Raw genomic sequence first — 24,906 nt, 5'->3', positions numbered from 1 at the left:
TACAATCCAAGAAGAGGAAGTAAAAATAATAAAAACGTAAGGAATATACAGAGCTGTATCCACCGTGCAAGCCCAAGAAAACAACAAAATTCTGAAAAATGATAGAAGTTGATAAGACTATAATTGTAGGAAACACGTCAAATGACAAATAAGTAATACTAATCCTTTATATGCTTCTTGACTTTGACTCTGCCCCCGACTCACTGTTGTAATCTGCTTCACGATCGACCTTCATCAGTTGAAATTTTTGGTCATTCGGGTTCATTTCTTTACAAAATTCTATTGTTTAAGTTTGATTAATAGTTATTCGAATTGGTATCTTTATTCTCTCTCTTTCAGGAATTTTTTTTTTTAAATTTTTCTGATGTCGTGATTCGTAAGCATGTTTTGATCATGATGAACTTGCCTGTGAGCTTAAGTACGTGAAATGCTATATTGGATCATCGTGATCTTACTGATTTTTGTAAAAGCATTTGGCTGCAGCTTCTAGAAGCTACATCTAGAAGCGTTGATGCAGCAAATGTTGAAGGGTTAGGCGCCAAGGAAGAAAAAGAAAGAAGAATGAAGAAGATGTTGCAAAAGTTGGAACGCCAAAATGGAAGAAAGAAAAAGGTTTTGAAGAAGCCACGAGAAGAATAAAGAAAATATTATAATAATAGTCAATTTTGGCTATATAAAGGAAGCTCCCATCTTTAATTTTTAAATCCAATCCTCGGTTTCTCTTCTTCATTCAGAGATTGTTTTTTTGGGGTGTATTTAGGAATTAGGTGAGAGAAAATTATTTCTGAGAGAGTGGTTATAATAATTTTTTACATAGTGAATATTTTTTCTCTGATTGTCTTTTCGACAACAGCCGTGATTTTTCTCTGGATTTAGAGTTTTCCACGTAAATCTTGTGTTGTATGATTGGTATATTCTACATTTAATTTTTCTTATTAATTTGTTACTTAATAAATTACTTGGAGAGATCTTGGGAGGAAACTCAATTTCCTAACAATTTTGATAGATGTGAAGCATTATTTAGCTGTTATCATGTGCTAGTGTGTATGTATGTCTGTATGTATCTTAGAAATTACATGTATAATGGATCATTGACAGATAAGAAAGCGCTTAAATGTTACTTTATTGTATACGGTATATTTCTTGACGGTATGACGAGAACACCGTACACTGAAAATTTACAGAAAGAAAACAATATTTCCGTTATAATTTTAAACAAGTGTTGTGTGTTATAGAATGATCCTGAGAACCGTTTTTCTTTTTCTTTTTTTGTTTTGGGGAGGGGGGGGGGGGGGGGTGGGGGCTATGCAATGTTGGCTATGATTTATTCACTTCCGTAGAGAAGTGTCACCTATTACAGGATTTTCTTGCTATATCCAAATGCTGCTTTAAGTTTCTTGAAATGAATTATTCTGATTTATGCATGCAGTATGTAGCATCTGGGATTGATTTACTTGAAAAGTTTATTAATGTCAACGTTTGCAGGTTTCAAATGGCAGCTGAACCTGTTAATTTGAATGAGTTCCAAGAATTGGCAAGGCTGGCCCTTCCAAAAATGTATTATGATTTCTACGCTGGTGGAGCAGAAGATGAACATACCCTAAAAGAGAATGTGGAAGCCTTTCATAGAATTACGTAAGACAAATGAGTTTCAATGAGTAATCTTAGAACTAGATTCAGAACTTTCAAATGGACTTTTATTATATCTCTCAGGTTTCGGCCAAGAATTCTTGTCGATGTCAGCAGAATAGATTTATCGACTACTATACTTGATTACAAAATCTCGGCTCCCATTATCATTGCTCCAACGGCTTTGCATAAGCTTGCAAACCCTGAAGGTCTTATTCCTTTTTCAAGATGTACATCATTAAGATTTTGTTCAAATTCTAACATTAAGTGTTTGTATATATTCCAGGAGAGGTAGCCACAGCCAGAGCAGCAGCTTCATGTAACACCATAATGGTTTTATCCTTCACATCTAGCAGCACCATAGAGGAGGTTGCGGCCAGCTCCAATGCTGTTCGCTTCTATCAATTATATGTAGTTGGCTTGTCTTGGGCTCTTTCTTTTTTCTTTTTCCTTTTTTATTTTTTATTTTCCCCTCCTATTCTTATTAGGAAACTGCTCATTTTTTTGAGCAACAACTATTTTCTTCTTTCTTATAATGTTACTTAAAGGGTTTGAACCACACTATGGCGTCCTTTTTGTGAATAGGTATTCAAGAAACGAGATATAACAGCTACTCTAGTGCAGAGAGCTGAAAGGAATGGTTTTAAGGCTCTTGTCCTAACTGTTGATACTCCAAGACTTGGTAGAAGGGAGGCAGATATAAAGAACAAGTGAATTATCATCTTTTTTATCTTTGGTTCTATATATTCCAAGTACTACCACATATAATTGAATTGAAACTTTGGTTAAAAAAACCTTTTAGGATAGTGATATGACACAAATGTTTGTATTGTGACATCAAAAGAAATATGTAGTGCCCTTTACCTTTTATTTGGGTACAGTAAACATTGTCTTTTGAATCTCACTCAACAACATCTGCAGAATGATTACACCGCCGTTGAAGAATTTGGAAGGCCTCTTATCAACCAAAGTCAGCTCTGTGAGTGTTACAGTTTCACTTATTTATTTTTTGATATTTCTGGTTCTCAGCCGGCATTTACTTTTACTGCTTGTTTAAACTCATAGACTATATCTATAATCCTTTACTTTAACTTAATGGATTACACTTTTTACAGGATACAGGTTCGAATTTTGAAGCTGATGCCAATGAGACCATGGATGCTTCTTTAAGTTGGAAGGTAGAGATAAGTGAAGTCTTTCACCTTTTGTAAATCAAGAAAAAATCTGTCCTGGCTGTTTCTTTCCCTTGCTCGGAAAATATATCAAGAAAAAATAAGTGTATATTATTCAGCTACTTAGAACAAATGCTTCTGCAAAGTTTTGAGTTGGCTATTGATGTCAATACTCTCTGTAAAGTTTTGAGTCTGAAGAATATCATATGCTTCTGCAGGATTTAGAATGGCTAAGATCTATTACAAACTTACCAATTTTGATCAAGGGGATACTTACTCGTGAAGATGGTAAGATCAAAGCTCCATCTGATGATATGAGTATCGCTTTGTTTTGTTTTCCATGTAGCCTTAGACTAAAAGAGGATTCTTTTCCATTTATACACTGTGAGTCTCTAAGCCAGAGGTTCATTTATGCAGTGATTCGGTAGTGGGATTAGAGACTTAGAATTAAAGTTTGTACAATTGGAGATGCCAATCATCCAAATGAAAATATTATTGTTAAATATCCTCTCCTCACGTCACTATCTATCTCTTTTATGAATTTCATCAGAAATATTTTCATTTTTTTTGTGAGTTCCTAATTGAAGATTTGTTAATTGCTTGGTTTCTAAAATTTTCAGCAATAAAAGCTGTGGAAGTAGGTGTTGCTGGGATTATTGTCTCCAATCACGGAGCTCGACAGTTAGATTATAGTCCTGCCACTATTTCTGCTCTGGAAGAGGTGACTATAAATTTCACACCACTTTTAGCATTCTAAACTGCAGACAATATGATCTAGATTTGTATATAGATCTAAACTTACTTCACTTTTACAAGTACGTAAATAATTGTGAGAATTGAATTGATTACAAATATGTGTCAGTTTATTTTGATTAATGTTTGATTAGTAGAATGCATTCTAAAATTTTTTTAAGACTGTAAAAGGGAATCCAAACTGACAACATTGCTGCTGCCATTGAATTTAACTTGAAAGGTTGAGAAATATCATATTATTAAGGATTACATAATTCTCCTAATTAATATTCTGAGTTTTAATTTAAGGCAAATGAATTAGGAAACAGGAGACGCAAATCTATCGGGTGCTCATAACAATGCTAATGCATGTAGTTTTTGCTAGTTTTCTGACGTGTAGACAATGGAACTTGCCGTTTCATGTATTAATGATGGAGATCTTGTAACAATACATTTTTCGATCTAACTAGCTCGATGTAGAAATGACCAGCATTTTGGAATAAGATATGTGTCCACTGACAACTTTGGGTTACACAATAGATTTTACCAAGGAAATCGTAACCAATACATTTTATACTTGTGAACCCTGAGCTTGCAGGTGGTTCATGCCGTTAAAGGAAGAGTTCCAATTCTTATGGATGGAGGAGTGCGGCGAGGAACAGATGTTTTCAAGGCATTGGCCCTCGGTGCACAAGCTGTACTTGTAAGCTTTTCACAACTTCACCCTTAAGTTTTTGAATTTCAGTGGTGAGACTCTGGAGCCACCTTTCTTTTCTCTTTTGTTAACAGTTGATTCCAGGGACACAAAGGTAACATAGAAATTTATTTCAGCTGCAGTACTACTTTTGTTCGGGTCCTTATTTGATTACTAAACAAATGTATGTCATATGTTACTCCAGATTGGAAGGCCTGTAGTCTACGGCCTTGCTGCAAAAGGGGAATATGGGGTGAGACGCGTCATCGAAATGCTGAAGGATGAGTTTGAGTTGACCATGGCCCTTACTGGCTGTCCTAGTGTGAAACATATTACCAGGAAGCATGTGAGAACTGAGCATGAGAGAATCCATTCGATGCTGTAATATTATTCTGTTGCAGAAATGTCTTAAGGGTGTGTTTAGTACACTGTATTGTATTATACTGTATTATATTATTTTAATACAGTTGTATTATATTATTCTGTATTGTATTAGTATTGAATTATAATAATACTGTACAACGTTTGGTATTACATTATACTGTATTAATTTTTAATTATATCATGTTTGGAGCTATATATTTCATTATATATTAATTTTTTTGGTGATTAATTTACATTATATATTTCAAAACAATATTTCTTAGTACTTAAAAAAAATTAATTATAGAAGTATTAAATTTTAAAATTTTTTACATCATTTTTAATATAAATATAAAAAATATCATAATTTTTCATTAAATATATATTAAACTAATAAATTCTAAACTTTTCAAATAGATTGAGTGATGAATTACAAAACAACTTGTACATATTTTGCTTGTTTTATAAAATAAATGGTAAAATAAATTATAAAACAATAAACACAAATCTGACAGGTCACACATCATCCTTATCTCTTATCTCCCTCTTTTACCATCTCCAAACTGAATCTCCTTCTGCAATTCTTTTTCGTCCTTCTCTCTTCTGTTCTTCTTCCTTTGTTTTTTTTTTCTTTATTCTCTGGGTTCTTTGCATCCTTTATTTATTTATTTATCTTTGTAAAAAAGTCACCACAATCTATATAGATTTATAATTCTTATTCCATCTCCTAAATTCAACAATTCACCACCACAATCTCCACTAACATCTTAACCACTCTCTCTCACATAAATACATCAATAACATTCCAGCACATTCTCATTCTCATTTTAGGAAATAAATATACTGTTAATTCACGGACATGCCTATCCAATAATTGTTGATCTGTTTCCGATATATTTGCATTCATTTTAGATCATAATAAAATAAGCTAAAGATGGAATGGGATGAATCGAAGTCAGGGCCAGCTCAAGAGCTTTTATGGCCTTCAGAGAAAATTTTAATTTAGGCTTTTTTGTATTGTTAGATGTCAAATAAAAATTTGTTAAAAAAATTATTATTATAATAATTGTTAGTAATAAATAGGAAAACAGGTATAATCACGTAAAAAACTAAACTATAATAGAGCTGCTTAATCAATTATAATGGACAATGTTTGTAAGTCTTTAATGCATTAATATAAGATTTTGACTTGTTGACCAGAAAAAAGAAAGATGGCGGTCAATTTATGGCAGCTGCCTTGAGGCGGCTGTGGGAGCAGCAAATGACAAGTACAAAGACGTGGATAATAACGGAGTAATCATTCTATTAAAAAAATACTAAAATATCTTATCTGATATATTTTTCTAATTCAGATGGATCACAGTAGTTGACGGAAGCTTTAATAGTGGGGCAGGCCCCCGTTGGACTATTCTAAATACTTAAAGTAATTTTAAAAAATTAAAAATTATTTTTAATGTTCGATGAATTTTTTAAAATTATTTTATTTTACAATAGATTTTAAAAACGTAAGAAATCAGTAATTTTTTAAAATTTGATTTTGTGAATAAATTTTATACTCGATATAATTTCATTTATATCATCATATATATTATAAACATTTAAACTTATCCTTATTATTTAAGAAATAAAATTATTAACTTTAAAGAAATTATTATTATTACTACTCATTATATTAAGATAACAAAAATAAAAAATAAAATATTTATTTTAGTTATTAATTCTTATATTTACACAATAAAAAAATATTTTATATACATATTTATAAATATCTAAATAAGATTGCTTCAATATTATGTTTAATTCAGTTATTTATATTCTTACAACAATTTTACAGTAAGATTTACCAAATATGTCTAACTGCTTTTAAAATTCAGGCACTTTTAATAATAAATTTTATTAAATATTAAACATTTTCTCTTCATATCTAATTATTTATACAACCAACTAACAATAATTATTTCAAAAGACAACTCAAATAAATCGAAAAACTTTTTTTTTAATAGTTATTGTTTAGTCTAATGTCAAAAAGATTTCTTCCCCATTCGTGTGGGAGGTTCCAACCCCAAATCACTTATTTGTAATAGGAGAGATTTTACCATTTCAGTTAAATTGCATCCACGAAACAAAAAGTCTATTCTTTCTTTCTTTTTCTTTTTAACATAAGCGGATGGGTAAAGTGCAAATTCATTTTTTTTTGCGTCTTACCTCCCCTAAAATTTCAGTATATATTAAAAAAAACTATTTAAAATCCACTCCACCACCCAAATGAGAGCAACAAAAACCCATTCTAATAGGCAAGTTAATAAATTAAAAAAAATTAATTAATAGTAAAATCCATTAGCATCTTTCTTAAAGAAGACTAATAATATCTGATGATGAAATATCTAACCGACCAAGTTAGCGAGCTGCAATTGACACTTGAGATTAGCTAATCGATTAGCAACAACATTGGTCTCTCCTCGAAAAGTAGGAATGATCTTGAAGTGCATGAAATTCACCACACGATGCAGTAGTTAATTAAATCCAATTCTCGAGATTACAAAATAAGTAACAACGAGAATTGAAGCATAACCTCATGCCATGAATAATTCCAACCTCTAGCAATGGCATTTTCAATAACTAGCAACATGGCATATCACCTCAAAAAAAAAGCTGCCCGAAGACGTCCCAATTATTCCCAAAGCCGCCAATATAAGTACCAGACCGATCAGAGTTTTTAATTTTAAGAGTTGATATTGAAAAGCCTCATATTCATGCAACTTTTTATAAACACAAATAAAAATGATAGACCAATTATGTCGACCGTGCAACAGTGCACGGACAGTCCAAGTAACAGGAAGGCTTTTTTTATTAAAAAAAAAAATTGTTACATCTTACAACCTATTATCTATTATTAGCTTAAGTTTATACGCTTATATAGTGTAATTTGAGATCTACCGAGGAGTTATATATACTTCCAAAAATATTTAGAGAGATACATACACCTTCTATTAATTTGTGTAGGAGAGCATCGATTGAGTCTTGAACAGGTGTCCCCCTATTGCCCCACTAAACCCAGACCTTAATAACTTAAGGTTACATTTGGAAGATATGATTTGATTGAATTAACTTTTAAAATTAAATTGGACAATATTGAAAAGGACTATATTAATTTAATTTAATAAATTTAAATAATTATTTAAATAATATAATATTTTTAAATTATATTGATAATTGTTGACTTTAATATTTAATATTCAATGCTACTACAAAGAAATAGTTTATTATTTTATGTTTAAAATTCAATATTAGTTTAATTAAATTAATGAATAAAATTTTGATATTCTATATAAAACAAAATTATAGGTTAAAAAATTATGAAATTAACTTCTATATTTAATTTTTATTAAAATATTGGGTTAAATGAAAAATAAAATAGTGATAAAGAGGACACAAATTCTTCATTTAATTTTATCTCACCTAAACCTATATAAATATAAATACTAATAATCCCAATTGTTATGAATTAATTTTTATTTATCCTATTAATTCATGACAACCAAACATACCTTAAATTAAATTATTTTATTAATCTCAAAATTTAATGCAACCCCACAATTCATCTAAGCATGATCTAAGAGTGCAAATAAAGTCTAGAAAATTCCACACCATAAAAAATCCACGCCACCTGCTCTCATTAAATACTTCATTATTAACAATCACACTGCCAGCAGTAACCGCACGTCAAGGTAATGCTGCTGCTTTCTCACGTTAAAGATTTCTATCGATTATATTATAACAACTCCAAATAAAATTTAAACGCATGATGTGATAACTAGATTAAAAAAAAAAAAGAAATCTTAATCGTGGTAAAGACATGCCGATTTCCAATTTCATGACCCATGAGGTGAAAAATGATACTTTGCCACCTAACCTTATTGTTAGATAAACAAGGAGTTCGATGAATGGATTAACGGTAATTATTTACCGTCTACCTTTTTTTTCGTACTTTTTTAAAAATATATAATTTTTAATTTTTTTTACTGTGCTCCACTTAAATTTATATTTTTTTACACTTATCCACTATCGTCTTTAAACCGTTAAGAAAACTAACGGAATATTGTCCAAATTACGCTTTTGAAGCGTAGGTGAAATTATCATTATACCTTATGACGTCAATAAAGCCTTAATGATTTGAAGACGGTAGTGGACAGACAACGCTAATGTGATGACCTTCCTACTTTGACGGGTTATTTGCTCGTTCCTCTCCTATTGTTTTCGAATTTCACCAATTATTTACTCTTATAATTTTTTTAATATATCATGTTACTCCAATTTCTAAAGAAAAGAACTTTTTTTTTTCACTCAGATAAATTTTTCTGTTAAAGAAAGTAATTGCGTATTATATATAAAAACCATAAAAATATTAAGTGAGTGATAAACACGAAAACTCGATTGAGAAAAAAAAGTGGCAGCCTCCCTAGTTTGGCACTCTCCCGAATAATTTTCTTTTACAATGAGAGTTTTATGTAATTATGTATTTGTACAACCATTTTGTCAGATAGAAAATATTAAATAATGTGGGGAATTAGAAAATATGATAGAGATAATAAATACTTAGTTACGTGTGATGAGACTTCCTGGTAATTAACTTTTGGTTTTAATAACGGAATCTATAAGGAAACTAACTTATCTATTGTGAGAATTATGATAATTTAAGGGTTAAAGTTTCGAGTACAAATTTGTATTGAAAAATAAGGGAGACTGACACTTGAGTCCCTCCCACAATTTGTTTTTACCATTTTAATCCTTTATAGTTTTTTAATACCTCATTTTGTCTCTGGTATTCAAAGAATGATAGAGAAAACACGTCGTTTAAGGGTAAAAAATACATTTTAATATTTAATTAATTAGTTCTAATTAGCAGAGTTATCAGACAATCACTTTATATGTGAAAGTGTCATATTTATTATGTAACAGTGTATTTTTCTGTTTTTCTTTTAATATCATGGACAATATGAGTACTAAAAGTCTAGATGATGATGATGATTATTATTATTATTATTACTATTATAATTTTTTTGGGCTTTATAGAGTCATCAACTGAAACATTTAAACTCGAAACCTAAATGGAAAAATGAAATCTACACGAGAGTCTGTTTGAACCGCGCCGTAGCACCACTGCCACTCTACGCTGTTGTTTGAACTTCAAATGACGCATTGGCTCCAATCAAAGATTCAGACGCTTCGACTACACCGCTCACTTAGTGATTCCATTTGCTATGTTTGGCTCTTGAGAAATTGAAGGAGAAGGGAGGAAAATCTATGAGTGAAAGGCGAGTGAGTTTGAGAGAAAAATTTTACTTTGGGTTTTGCGAAGAGAAGATTTGGTTTGTGGTTGTGGCTGAGATCGTGAAGAAGAAAGTATTTGCTTTCTATTCTAATGCAATGCGGCCTAATTACGACCCCCCTCACGGGTTTAATTTTTGCGGCGTTTGGTGTATTACAATGTGGTCTAATACAAAGTTCATTTTTTGCCAAACATAATATTGTATTAATTTAATACAATACAAGGCTGTAATGAGGAGTAATGCTGGGTGCCAAACACACCCTTATATGTATGGATGAATTAAACCATGAGCAATCATTTAAACTAATTAAATTTGAAGTATTTTTATGGTTTATAACATTCTTTTGTCGATTGATTTTGTGACTCTGTTTCCTTGCACCATCTAGGACAAGCTAGCAAAAGGCCACGGACCTAAAGTGCCTAATATGCAAATGCATCAAACAAAGTGAAATTTTGGTAAAATTTGGCTCAACGTTTCAGTCTGAATTGGTGGCTTCAACTCCTGCTCCCATATCCAAAATTATGTGAGCATCACAGAAAAATGAAGTTTAGTGGAACCCTTCGTCGAACTTATGTATATTGTATCGAATACAAAAGAGGCCACAGAGGAACAAAAAGCATCGGTTGCTGAATAACATGAAAATAAAAGGACTTACCAGTTGCTACATTAAAATAAATTGTTTTGGTATATTGTACAAAGATAAAAGTTAACAGCATATCAATCACCCTCTTGTGCTTCAACCTTCTACCTTCGCTGTGAAAGACAGACATAAAAAGAGCAACGAAAATATTTCTAGTGGCTAGTTCCTGAAACCAAGTGACAGAACAAAGGGTCATGATTCATGAATATCATTTAGAATCAGGCAATCCAGCCACTATTCCCTGATGTCTTGTAATCGGATTTGCCATCATCCTGCAACTGGTAACTTGGAATGATCCATTTCCTTTTCCTTGCAGAGCTTCAATACGTGATTCAAGATTTGGAAATATCAAGGATGATAAGGATTGGAAGTCAATGTCCTGCATTGCCTGCTTTAAAAGCAATGCTAGACTACATATACAAATTCATTTCTTAAATAGTATGATGCCTCTTGACGAGAACTGAAGAAGAAAAAAAATAACCTAACCTTTGTTTAAAGCAGACAATATCATACTATTCGAGGTTTAACAATAGCCCATCCAAAGCGTCCTATCAACTTTCTTCCCTCGACGACCTTTCGCACCCTTTCTGACTTCAATGCAATCTCCATTTTTTGAAAGTTGTATTACACTCTGAGAAACACCTCAAGATTGAAGAATAATGATTATGAAGTAGTAAAGGAGTTCAAACTGTAACATAACTATAAGCAAAAGTTTTAAGATAACGTTTTCTTTCTGTTTCAAAGGGGAAGGTTCTGTCTCAGCCCCCATCATCTTTGGAGACTTTGAAGTAATTGCTCTGCACTGAGATATAATTTTACAATTCTATTGATTAGTTGCTGTGCCTAGTAGCCAGTTCTACATTCTGAAAACCAAGACCAGGAATGTGATATGTGTGAGTTGAAGAAATTAACTTACCAAATATTTGATATCTGAAATGGGGCACGAGATATAACTTTTGATTCCTCTCCAGTATGCTTCTCACACCATTCTCCTGGAAAACAAAACCAATAAGATCAAATTATCCAGTGATGTCATCGATAATTTCTAAGTGAAGAGAACAATACCTTAAATTAACATCTCTTTTACAAATGCAGGTGGTTGCATATCTATTTTATATACGACAAAAGATTACAGGATCATGACAAACCAAAAACGAATTCTAAAAATCGAACTATGTAAAAACAAGGAGAAGTGTTACCTGTGTGTCTGTTGCAGTTCAACTGCATAAGAAATCTTGATACGAGAGCTCTTTTGCCTCTCTGCTGTTCCCTTTTTATAACAATTTTCCAGCACAGGACATGAAATGATCTTCAAATATAGTGTTCAAGGACAATGGTCATCCGAAAGTGTCTCTAATTTGGGGCAGAATCCAATTGTTAATGAATGAAGACTTGGCATGATTACATAATGATGCCCTCTTCATCGTTTTATATTTCCACTCTTTCCATACTTTCATTTTCTGAAAAACAAGTCAATTCAATTTAGAAAAAGCAACAAATGGTTTCCCACGACTTTGATCTGTTCCCAAAAATTCATTCCCCACCTTTTACAAGTTCTTCATCCTTTGTGTAATCAGTGACTCAAGGGCTGCCAATTCTCCCAAAGGAGGCAATTGCACTAAGTTCATGCACCAATCTAATGCCATAGACTGCAACTTAGATAACAACATTATTCTCAGGCGAGAAATCCTGTTACCTCTATGGTAAAAAATGTTTAAGGTCTCAAGATTTTGAGGCAACTGTAAGCCCTCAAGACGGTCTTCATTATCCTTATTCTTCCTCCCTTTTTATCATTATTATCGAAACTTATACACACAGTAAGGAGATTTTCCATCTCCGAAAGTTCTGCTTTGCAAATCTCATCCTAATTCACATTTCCCAGCATTTTTTATCGTAAGAGATCCCTAGAAGATGGATCAGGCTTTTCAGACATTCAAGTTTACTAGCTTTTATCATCAGTTCCACCACCGACAATGAATTCACTTAGTGTCCAAAATCTAACTGCATCTTTCAATTCCCTTTGGCATGTAGCTAAGTGGAGTCCCAACATTTTCTCCATGCCTCAGCTTGATCAACTTGCCCATCCCTTGAGGCAAATTTCTGAGGCTGCTACGCCAACTGAGCTCCAAGGTTTGTAAATTATACAACTTGCACAACATCTCAGGCAATCTTTTATCTTTTTGTTGTTAGACTAGTTAAGGTACCTTAAATGTATTAATCCTTTTATTCCTCTGGGAACCACTTCAATCACTTTACACCAAACACTATCATGGTTACTCAAATCCAGTGTCCTCAGACACGTCAACTGATCAAACACCTCAGACAGAACTATGCCCTTCATGAAATACCCTTCACGCTCAACCACAAGGCTCCGCGGTTTCTTTTGAGTGTAAACTGAAATAGGAAAGAGGTCATCACTTTCAAACATTATCATAAAATTCTGAATTTTTTCATGAGAAGACTCTAATTGACACTTGTAATCAGAATCCTTCACCTCTGCATTCAAACTATCACTTTCTGTAAGACACTGAGCAAAATCATGCACTATGGAGTGCATCTGGCACCTTATTATTTTACCATCAAACTCATTTCTTTGAAAATCTGGGAATAAAGAGCAAGAGGCTAAGTTTCTAAAGTACTTTTCTCCTCTTAACTCCATATCTTCCCTTCCCTCCAGCTTAAGATAACCCTGAGCCATCCATAACTTGACCAATCAATCTGTCTCTATCTCATAGTTTTTGGGAAAGAAGGCACGTGTTTAAATAGTGATAATATTGAGATTAACTCATTTATAATTTGCATATTCTTAATTAATAGTTGCCAATTTCTCACTTAAATGTTGTTCAAGAGAAATTCATTTCGAGAGAGAATTAAGAGTTGATATGCGGCCACCTCTACAAAATCTTCCACGTAATGTCAAAAATACTTTTTTCCTTTTTTTCCCCTAAAAAAGACTCTTTTCATTTGTAAAACTTTTATTTTCTGTAACTTTCTCACAGTTAATTTTTTTTACCGTATTATTTTATTTAAATCTTGATATCTCTATTATTCTATTCAAACTTTCTTTCTCAATAAAAAAAATGATTAATATAAAAAAAGATCAATATTTTAAGTTTGTGCAAGAATCAATTATATAGATTGAGAAGAGAGAAAAAAATATAATATATTGTACAAATAAAATAAATTTAAGTGAGAGACTAAAAATATAAGTAGTATCAATTTTATTTATATTTATCCTTATATGTAATTATAATAAAATAAGAATTTAATGAAATTAAAAAAAATGCTAATTGTCCAACTCGAAAATTAATTTTTGGTCTACTAAACTTCATCCCAAATTTTTTATAACAAAAATTTCACCATCACGGCTATGCCACCTCTGACTATTATTACCTATGGATTACCTCGTTCGTATAATCAAATATATGGTTCACTTCAGTTGGATGATGAAACTAAAACGATAATAGACAAGTATCATTTGGTTTGAAAAGTGTCTTAAATTTGATCAAAATCTCAACTTTTATTTCTCATTTCACAAGGATCGATCAACATACGCATCTTTTTAAATTGCGGCATCATAATAATTAATACATATCAAACGAAGTGGTCTTAGAACAGTACCCAAATGTCATTCCAATACAAAATTAACGTCTTGGCAGAGTTCCACGATGCACGCACTTGGATTTGGATGCTAATTAATTGCTGTAAATTGACTAACATCCAAGCACACGCATGTGGTCAAGGTTTTTTCTTTAGCCATAATCAATTTCCTTTAAAAGGAGCGAATAAGATGGATGAATTGTGTCCACCAAAGCCAAACGAGTTGGACATCGCCACTTTTATGTCCAAACGTTCCTTCATGGGGCCAACCAGTACTTTTGCGTCCTGAATCGGCAGAGACGTCTTGTGAAAAAGCAGGAACCTTTTTAAACAAGATCTCCTATCTTACATGCATGATATATTCTGTTTATATAAATAGTATATAAATTTCATAAATACATTATTTATATGAGAAAAATGTATTTTATATACACGTAAGATAGAGATTATTTTTTAAAAATATTTCCATTTTAAATTCAAGAAGCATACCACATGTTTGTCAGGATTTTCCAGATTTAGGTTTGGATGTATCCATCCAATTTGTATTGCCTGCAGGAAAAAGAAAAAAACCCCATTCAAAAAACAATCATGATATGTCCCCAAACTTAACACTTTGTTAAGAGTTAAGTGATTTTTAAGTAATTTTTTTCTTTTTTTGGGTTGGCCGCCTTCTTTCTATATCCTATTGAAAACCATGAAATTTTACAGGAAACATATACGGGATTCTCTCGCGAGAATGACTACCGCATAACACTCCCAACCCGACTTTTATTGAAAAGCCTCATGTTTTCAAATTTTTTCTTTATCTGCCCCCTAAGTTTTCATTTCTGACCCAACAGTGATATTGTATTATGTAAAACTTGAAGCAAGCAACCAAAAAAAAGTTAAAACTGTAATGAAAAGCTTTATTAAGTTTTCAATAGATAGTGGAGGATATTGTACCAATAGGGCCTCCGTATTGTAGATATACCCTCTGTCAATGCGTAAGGCTTCAATGATTGTGGCCATCACTCTAGGATGAGCAGGCTTATATTAACTATTCGAGTGATCTACACAGTTACACCATGTATGCAGGGAAGAAAGCAGAAGCTATTCACCTTGATTGTGGCAACAGCTTCAGCAGCACCTGAAGCTCCAAGTAGGTGGCCAATCAAGGATTTTGTAGAGTTCATTCTTAGCTGCGACATGTTGGAATCAGATGAAGTATAATAGCAACTAAACAAGTATATAATAATTCTAAATTATAAGCGGCAATGTGCTTCAGTTTTTACCTCAGGATTCTTTCCAAAACAACGGATTACAGCTTGATATTCTCTCAGATCACCTAGTCTCGTTGATGGAGCATGTGCATTAATGTAGTTCACATCTTCCCTGGCAACCCCAGCTTGAGCTAAAGCCTTCTTCATGCAAGATACCATGCCCACCCCTGATTTCAAAAACATATATATTACTCGAGCAGAAATAAACTCAAATAGATGTGGATAGTGGGAATTTTAGAAAGCCTATGTACTAACCCTCAGGATGAGGTGCAGTTATGTGATAAGCATCACAAGTTAAGGTTCCACCCAGAAACTCTGCATAAATATTCGTCCATCTTTTCTGTCAAATTATTTGAGTGTAGATACATGAGTGCATGAGTGGGAAATAATGCCCTATAGTTAATCATAAAAAGTGATGATTCTGCTAGTAATTAACCTTAGCATGTTCCAGCTCTTCTAAAAGCAAAACCCCAGCTCCTTCTCCCATAACAAATCCATCGCGATCCTGCTCGTTGTGCAATCAAAATATTTATTGCCAAATCGTTTATTATAATAGAAAGTTGTTCAACAAGAAGAGAGGGAAGAGTTGAAATGATTACAGCGTCCCATGGGCGTGCAGCTTTGGTTGGATCACTATTTCTTTGCGAAAGGGCATTGCATGCGATAAGACCGGCTATGCCTGATATTCCGATAAATAGTCAGTAAAAAAAAAATTGATGATATTGTTGGATTTTTTAATCCAATATTGTTGGATTTTTTAATTTAATATTGTTAAATTCTTAATCCAACGTTCGCTATTTCTTTGCGAACGAGCATTGCATGCGATAAGATTGGTTATGCCTGAGATCAATAAAACAAAACTCATGATATTATTAGATTTTTTAATCCAATATTGTTGGATCCTTTATTCAACATTAGACTTATATATGAATAATTATGTATTGTGAACTGTCATATAAGATTAAACTCAATTAAAGGTGATCTCTTAAAGTTTTTGGTATTATGGGCTTTAATGTATCTAATAGAGTGTGAACTTTTAATGTGTAGAGATTCAATATTCTAATTATATGATGGGCAGAATTAGGAATACCTAATGACAATAGAAAAAAGTTATCTATATAAGAGATTATAATCAACAATTTACACATATCTTTTTATTCTCTATTGACATCCCATCATCAGAGAGAGCAGTGAAAAACTTAAAAGGATTTTCTAGAAGAACGTATAGATCTAGAAGACTAACCACACAAACAATTCAACGTTATGAATTCAGGTACGCTTCTGTATAATTTATTATAGATTTTTGGTGATTCAATATAAATATTCCTAGGATATGGTAATGGTTTTCATCAAAAAAATTTGTTATCTTAACAGATGTATGTTTGAACTACTCTAAAATGCAACGGCTTTGTTAACTGTACCTGATGGAATAATCATCCCATCTGAACCACCACAGAGCATAATGTCCTGCAAAATTTTCAACAAATATGAAGCATGTTGTATATAAATCAAACTAAGACTTCTCTAATGTAACATCTCAAGGGATGTTCTTAGCTTTAAGTGATGTCAGCTTGAGATGAAGGCAAGTTGCTTACAGTGTCACCTTTGATCATGTGACTAGCTGCATTCAGTATGCTGTAGTTGCTCGATGCACAAGCTGTACTGATTGAGTAACTTGGACCTGTCCATCCCTGCACATAATTGGAAGCATGTCAATTTCAAATCAGTATAAGATTGCTTAAATGTTTTTTTTTTTTTCAACATGCCACAAAACTATCTTATGAGCTTACCAAATCCATTGCTAAGACTGCTGAAGCCATATTGGTTAATGAATAAGGTATGTAAAAGGGACTCATCTTCTTATACGAAACTTTTATTGCTTCAAATCCATCATTAAGAACCTGTTCAAAAGCCAGAAAATCATTAAAACATGCTAGTAAGGCTACATGCTCTTGTTTATAAGCAAACCATAATACTTGCCACTCCTAATTGACTTTTGTTTTCAAAGCTCAAAGCTCACTTACACGCAAGCCTCCCATGGCAGAGCCAATTATAACCCCACATCTACTTTTATCCAACTCTCCGCTAACTTGTTCAGTAATTCCAGCATCTACCAAGGCTTTTTTGCCGGCGACGAGAGCATAAATCAAGTATTTGTCTGCTTTCTTCGCAATTTTTGGTGAGATCCATCCATCTGTTGAGAGAGATTTGATTTCTGCAGCAATTCTCTGTTAAAGATTTGAGAATAGTATCATCCAATAGCTTTGTACACAAACTCAGTTATGATAATGAAATTTACACAATATTTATACATACAGTGGGAAATTCTGAACAATCAAAGCCCTGTATATCACTTATCCCAGTAACCCCTTCAAGAAGGCTGGTGTGAAACAAATGTGCATCGTCACCAAGTGGCGTTACAACACCTAACCCAGTCACAACAATTCTCCTTTCTCCAGTTTCTTTGTTCTTTGTTATGACGAACTCCTTTTCAGATTGTGCAGCAGACACCGCCATTGTTTTTCCTACAAGCATAACAAAATAATCCCAGTAAGAAATTGGGCTGATGAGAAGAATAACATGACCGCATGGGATAAAATTTCCTTACTCGAAAAACCATTCCGAATACAGAAAGTACTCCCAATGTTGCATCTTGATGTGAGTTTCCTGTTGAAAATTGAACTTCCAACTTTTGTGGAATAATTTCTAAATTACTCATATAGAAATTTACGCATGTTATAATTTAATAAGTTTTAGGTGCGAACATCCACATATTATACACTTAATGCTTTAAAATATTGTAATAGATTTTGATAGTATAATATTATAAAATCCTTTTACAACACCGACGTTAATATTCATATTTTGATAAGCAAGTTTACACTAAAGAATAACTCTAATACAATTATATAATTTAGACACTCAAATTATAAATACAGTGTGACCAAAAATTATTAGAAGATAAAGACGGAGAAATCAATATTAAATCTAAATTTCTAACGATTTCTCCAATGCCCGAGTGAAGTTAGTAATGTCGAAGTAATTGTGTGTAACTTGCAATACAATAAAGGATATTTTAATATTTCTATTTTCTTGTGAAAACTTTGTAACGCAATTTTTTTTTTTAATCGAAGCAGCATTGTTAATTAGATAATAATAAAAAAATCTAATCAATCAAAACAATCCGCCGAAACGATTTAATCATATAATTGATCCATTCTGCACAAGCTTCAAATTTTCAAATCCTCAACGGCCATATTTACTTTTGTTTTTGGTCGAAAATTTCCTTTCATTCTGGCAATTCGATTTCAAAAAGCGAAAGCAAGTTGTTACGGTTTTTACCTTAAAAGGTTTCTGCGGAAGAAAAATATGAATCAATCAATAAAACCAGAAGAAAGCAAAAGAGTAGCGCGTCAATGGCAGCTCCTGAGTCTGAGCAAGTAATATTCATCGAAGAAGGAGATGATGAATACAGCACCGACAGTGGAGGGTCCGACCCGGGTTATGATTCGGATTTAGACCCGAGTTACAGCCCTCTTGAGGACACCCATGCCACCTTCTCAAAGCTCTCATTTGGGAAAAAGTCCAAGTCTCGGTTAGATTTTTATTTCAACGATATTTAAATAAAGATAAATTTTTTTCCCTTTTTATCTTGGCCTTGTTCTAATAATAGATTTTCTTTTCTTTTTTTTATTTATTTTTTCATGTCTAGCATTGGCAAAGATTTGGATGTGGGTGTTGATGAAATTGAAGAAAAAGTAATCCAGAAGATCATTGAAGGTATTGTTTGAGGAATTAAATAGAGCGACCATGATCTCCTCCAAGTGAAAGTGAGCAAATGGTTGAGCAGGTCACCTCGACCAGGTGCTATGAGGTGGAGCAGATCACCTCGACCAGGTGTTATGAGGTGGAGCAGATCACCTCAACCAGGTGCTATGAGGTGGAGCAGATCACCTCGACCAGGTGCTATGAGGTGGAGCAGATCACCTCAACCATGTGCTATGAGCTTGACCAGATCACCTCAACCAGGTGGTCTAAACTTGAGCAGATCACCTCGGCCAAGTGATGACTAGGAATAAAGACTCAGTTAAAATAAACCACCACAAAGCTCCTCCGAAAAATCAGGGCACAAATTGGATCAATTAATGGTTATTGTCACGATCTAAGGTCGTGGGTATGAGGTGTTTTATAAAGACCCCGAGAAAACCACGCGGAGGGGGGCTCTTTTTTGTCTCTTGATCTGACTGAGAAATTCTTTCTGGAGACTCTACTTTACTTTTCTGAAAATTATTCAAAAAGCTTTTAGTTTTAAGGCAATATTTATTAAGCCATATGAGAAATGGCATATTTGGTTTTTCCTATAAACCCCATAACTGACTTGAGCGTCGGAGGGTTTACGCCGGAAAAACTTCCGGCACCTCTTACCATTCTCTGTAATTTCAGGTGCTTATTGATCGTCAGCTTGAAGATTATATGCTCATGAATGTTCTGCTCATAGTCAGAGAATATTCTCGGAGATTGACCAGCAGCTTCCCACCAACAAATTTAATGCTGATGCAGGGATCTGAAACTGAGTCACTAACCAATTGGTTCAGATTTCGGCATCAACATTTGGCGCCGTCTGTGGGGATCGATACAAGAAGCCAATTTGTTATCTCTATCAACTTTCATCCAGCCAAAGCGAAGGCAAAATATTATCATGTGCGAATTGAAGCAACCTGTCTTTTATTTCTGAACTCACGTGAAAGAAGCGAAGCGAATCGGTAAAAAAAAACTAACCCAATGTTGGCATTTAGAAGCTTCAGATCGGTAAAATCTGTCACATATTCATCTCCACTTGTATTTCCAATTAAATTACTGCAATTACTTTCAATTTATTTGTTTGTGTGCATGATATATTGCATCAAATGATCAATTGTGATTTGGCTTTCATGAGCATGAGAAATTGATTACAGAGGATAGATTTAAAAAATACATATACTGAATATATGAAATCATATCACAAACTAGTGGCCACATGCTTGTTGGTTTATAGTCAACTGCTGATCATGTGCTTACCATTAAAGTCTTGTACGCATACAAGTTTAGATATTAAGATTTTAACCACTTTCCCAATCGGATTATGCCACGGTTTCAGCATGCATTTTGATGGGTTTAATCATTTCAAACAAGATTTAATTACTAATTGGATGCAGAGATGTGTCCGTTTGTAATCTTAGAAACAGGTTTAAGATGATATTTGTTAAAAGTGGTGATACGAGATCACGCACAGTAAGTGTTCGACAAAATGATTGACAGAATAAAAAATATAAAAAATCGCAGCCTCAAATTGTAAAGAGCAAGCTTAGGACTCTACAGAGGAACAATCAAGATGGTGAGATTAATTGGACTGGAAAACAAAGGCTGCAACTGAAATTGCAGGGAGTGACGCTCAATAGAACATTGCGCAAGAGCCAAGGACTAAAATCCAGGTTCTAATTCAATTGATTCAATATATGCATGAAACTAATTGAGAGCATGAATTGTTCTTAATCATAGCCCTATTATACCTTTGCATGAGAGATGCTTAGAAATTCTTTAATAACATGCATGTTTCAATACCGAGCATGATATATTTGCTGAAATTGAATATTATCCCTTGGAGTTCGTTGATAATGTTCCTTTACAAAATTAGCTTGTTAGAATGGGCTTCATTCATAATTCAAGATTACATGCTATTATATTGCAAATGAATTAATTTAATATTTTCCAGCAACATGCTTGACATAATGTTAACAGTTCAGATTTATTATGGCTAATTATTCAGCTTCGTTATGGCTAATTAGATGTGTAATGCTGCTACCATTATTTTGCTGATGTATTTATATTTCGTGATTGATTGTTCTCTTTTCATCGAGCTCAAGATATAAAATCTGTCCAAAAGAGCAATCGATTTGCGGTATTATCAATGTTCAATTTCTTAAAATAAAGATTACACATATAGTTAAATTCATTTGGTGGTAAGCATAGAAAATCCACGGATCTTTGGTTTCTTCAAGATATTTCCTGCTGGTTTTACACCCCATCAATCAATCATGTAGCTAGTTTTCATGTGAAGAATATGCAGGGAAAGTTTTTAGACAATTCTGGTATGAAACTCTGTTCATTACAAGTTGAGGCAGAATTGTTAAAATTCAAATCAGGAGCTGTTCGTTAAATCGTCTCAAGGGATATGAAAGTTCAAAAGTGAGTTTGTTGCTGATTACACTACATATACTACAGATGTGCTTGAGAGAATGCTGCCCAGGAGCCAAGATCTAAACCCAGGGAACAAAGCAGAGTCAAGCTCGGGATTTGTTTGATGAAGTACAAATGAAATAATGCAGAGCACAATCTCAGAGCAAATCCATATTTAAGGATTTGAATAAAAAACCTCAAATGAGAGCACATTGGCTGCACACGTTTGCAGGAATCAGATAGCTCATTTTCGTCTGAAGAATATGCAGGGAATTCTGTTATGCAATTTCCCTACAAAATGTCAATTTTGATACGTTTGCGAATGAGGCAAGCTATGCACTTGGAAGGAGATATTAATGCAAAAAGTTGCATCTTAATCAGGTCAGAAATTTTAACAAATTTATGTCTTGATGTCTACGTAAAAACATGCATTTGCAGCCTTTATATGCGGCTATAGTATTTACCTACTAGTAATCTATCAAATGAGGATAGTTTGTACATGTCAAATTGATAGAGCTCATATTAAAGCTAGTGATATAACTCAATCAACTTGATATCTAGAAAGTTTTTCAATATGAGAATGATTTATGAAAAGGCAAGCCAGTGCCTGTTTCTGCTCGGTCAACGAAGACCAGCAGCTAATTTCTCGAAAGTATCACTAAAGTAAAGGCTTGCCTCTGCTCGGTCAAACGAAAGACCAGCAGCTAATCTACTAAGGCAAGTAAAGGCCTGCCTATGCTCGGTCAAACGAAAGACCAGCAGCTAATCTACTAAGGCAAGTGCCTCCTTCTGCTCGGTCCACGAAAGACCAGCATTTAAATTTACGAAGATTTTACCAAGGCAAGTAAGTGCCTGCCTCTGCTCGGTCAAACGAAGACCAGCAGCTAATCTACTAAGGCAAGTAAGTGCCTGCTTCGGCTCGGTCAACGAAGACCAGCAGCTAATTTCTCGAAAGTATCACTAAAGTAAAGGCTTGCCTCTGCTCGGTTAAACGAAAGACCAGCAGCTAATTTACTAAGGCATGAAAGTGCCTACCTCTGCTCGGTCAAACGAAAGACCAGCAGCTAATCTACTAAGGCAAGAAAGTGCCTGCCTCTGCTCGGTCAAACGAAAGACCAGCAGCTAATCTACTAAGGCAAGAAAGTGCCTGCCTCTGCTCGGTCAACGAAAGACCAGCAGCTAATCTACGAAGGCAAGTGAGTGCCTGCTTCTGCTCGGTCAACAAAAGACCAGCAGCTAATCCTACGAAAATCCTACTAAGGCATGAAAGTGCCTACTTCTGCTCGGTCAACGAAGGACCAGCAGCTAAATTTATGAGACTTTTACTAAGGCAAACATGGGCCAACTCCTGCTCGGTCGTTTGAAAGACCAGCAGCCATATCTTGCAAAATTTGCCAAAGTAAAGATTTGCCCAAACCTGCTCAGTCGTGTGAGGACAATTGGGCAAAATTCGCAAAAAATATTCCTAAGGCATAGGTTTGCCAAAATTATAAACTTTATAGTTTCCAGTATTGATTTGTTTTACTCTCAACACTAGAAACTGGGGGACTGGTGTTTGAGGAATTAAATAGAGCGACCATGATCTCCTCCAAGTGAAAGTGAGCAAATGGTTGAGCAGGTCACCTCGACCAGGTGCTATGAGGTGGAGCAGATCACCTCGACCAGGTGGTATGAGGTGGAGCAGATCACCTCAACCAGGTGCTATGAGGTGGAGCAGATCACCTCGACCAGGTGCTATGAGGTGGAGCAGATCACCTCAACCATGTGCTATGAGCTTGACCAGATCACCTCAACCAGGTGGTCTAAACTTGAGCAGATCACCTCGGCCAAGTGATGACCAGGAATAAAGACTCAGTTAAAATAAACCACCACAAAGCTCCTCCGAAAAATCAGGGCACGAATTGGATCAATTAATGGTTATTGTCACGATCTAAGGTCGTGGGTATGAGGTGTTTTATAAAGACCCCGAGAAAACCACGCGGAGGGGGGCTCTTTTTTGTCTCTTGATCTGACTGAGAAATTCTTTCTGGAGACTCTACTTTACTTTTCTGAAAATTATTCAAAAAGCTTTTGGTTTTAAGGCAATATTTATTAAGCCATATGAGAAATGGCATATTTGGTTTTTCCTATAAACCCCATAACTGACTTGAGCGTCGGAGGGTTTACGCCGGAAAAACTTCCGGCACCTCTTACCATTCTCTGTAATTTCAGGTGCTTATTGATCGTCAGCTTGAAGATTATATGCTTATGAATGTTCTGCTCATAGTCAGAGAATATTCTCGGAGATTGACCAGCAGCTTCCCACCAACAAATTTAATGCTGATGCAGGGATCTGAAACTGAGTCACTAACCAATTGGTTCAGATTTCGGCATCAACAGGTATATTTTTTTATTTGTTGCAAGTAAAAATCAGAACTTTTGTAATGGGTAAGGATATTGCTTTAACAAAAATTTGAATTTTGGACAAATACATGATTAGTTTAAACAGGATTCCATTGTTCATGCATTATAAATCTGCAAACTTTAATGATCACTTAACTGGGTTTTTAGTGTTTTTGGCTGCTTTCAAATTTTGGTGGCAGCCGGGCAGCAAGAGAAATTGAAAGTGGAGCAATGTAAAGTTTATTTGAGGAACAATGGATTGAGATTGACGGGCAATAAACCCACACTTATTCAGCGTATAAAGGAGCATCTAGAGTAATTTCAACTTTTTATGTGAACTAATAATTTCACTTAAGACCTATAACACTTTGATTTCCTTTTTTTAATCTTTTGATACTTTTCAGAATCTCAAATGGTGGTGGAGAGAGAAGGTACCCAATCTTTAGCTTTGTACTGGACTGTAAAGGTACAAATTTGATTCATTAATTTTCTAGATTTACAGGTCTGAAAAAAATGTCAGTTCATTGTAACACTCTTTGGTTGATTTACTTATAATGCATTAGAATAGAATACACACACCTCTTCCAGCCTTCCCCCCTGATACTAGTATAGTGTAGTTCTAGTAACCCTACTTTTATTTTTGTGTTTGTACTCATTACCCTAATACTTACCGATTAAATGCAGGTGATGCTTGCACAGGCGACGTTGTTATGTTTGAACAGAATGTTTACAAAACGTAAGCTATTGGTCTATGACTCTATGTTTATCTGCCGAAAATATAAGTTCAATGAAACTGGCATTTAACCTCCTATATCTGCCAAAGAATACTAATTCTGTCAATACATTATTTGATTTACAAATGTAACAATGACAACAAATACTTTAGATT

At 33.9% G+C, this 24,906-nt stretch overlaps 4 protein-coding genes across 20 annotated transcripts in view; all 4 read left to right on the top strand.

Moving 5' to 3' along the window:
* The window catches only part of LOC102611411 (zinc finger CCCH domain-containing protein 62-like), a 116,978-nt gene that overhangs the window by 90,421 nt on the left and 1,651 nt on the right, over window positions 1-24,906 (top strand). The window lies entirely within an intron of this gene.
* LOC102611709 (peroxisomal (S)-2-hydroxyacid oxidase GLO4-like) lies at window positions 156-4,761 on the top strand. 6 transcript variants are annotated; one of them, XM_052444549.1, is made up of 11 exons: window positions 156-208; window positions 1,486-1,635; window positions 1,714-1,838; window positions 1,916-2,040; window positions 2,215-2,339; window positions 2,551-2,608; window positions 2,745-2,807; window positions 3,020-3,089; window positions 3,422-3,522; window positions 4,132-4,236; window positions 4,433-4,761. In XM_052444549.1, exons 1-11 carry the CDS (start codon window positions 171-173, stop codon window positions 4,610-4,612), a joined length of 1,140 nt encoding a protein of 379 aa, XP_052300509.1. In that variant the 5' UTR covers window positions 156-170; the 3' UTR covers window positions 4,613-4,761. The 6 variants fall into 6 exon arrangements, with proteins under 6 accessions (XP_052300509.1, XP_052300514.1, XP_052300511.1 ...); XM_052444554.1 differs by having other exon boundaries at window positions 4,365-4,593; XM_052444551.1 differs by having other exon boundaries at window positions 205-315.
* The window catches only part of LOC127903766 (peroxisomal (S)-2-hydroxyacid oxidase GLO4-like), a 36,205-nt gene continuing 11,520 nt past the window's right edge, over window positions 222-24,906 (top strand). The window contains exon 1 of one of the 3 annotated variants that reach the window (XM_052444563.1): window positions 222-315. The gene's annotated coding sequence lies outside the window, so the exon portion shown is untranslated. Of the gene's footprint in view, window positions 316-628; window positions 768-24,906 lie in introns of those variants that run through there. The other 2 variants (XM_052444561.1, XM_052444560.1) reach the window with 2 other exon arrangements.
* Window positions 18,497-24,179, top strand: LOC102606685 (uncharacterized). Its single transcript, XM_052444565.1, has 3 exons — window positions 18,497-19,014; window positions 19,132-19,199; window positions 24,015-24,179. The coding sequence occupies exons 1-3, from the start codon at window positions 18,836-18,838 to the stop codon at window positions 24,089-24,091; spliced, it is 324 nt and encodes a 107-aa protein (XP_052300525.1). The 5' UTR covers window positions 18,497-18,835; the 3' UTR covers window positions 24,092-24,179.

The sequence above is a fragment of the Citrus sinensis genome, chromosome 7, assembly GCF_022201045.2.
Source record: "Citrus sinensis cultivar Valencia sweet orange chromosome 7, DVS_A1.0, whole genome shotgun sequence".
Taxonomy (NCBI): domain Eukaryota; kingdom Viridiplantae; phylum Streptophyta; class Magnoliopsida; order Sapindales; family Rutaceae; genus Citrus; species Citrus sinensis.
Note: the sequence above shows the minus strand (reverse complement) of the source record. Positions and strands in the feature narration are given on the sequence as shown.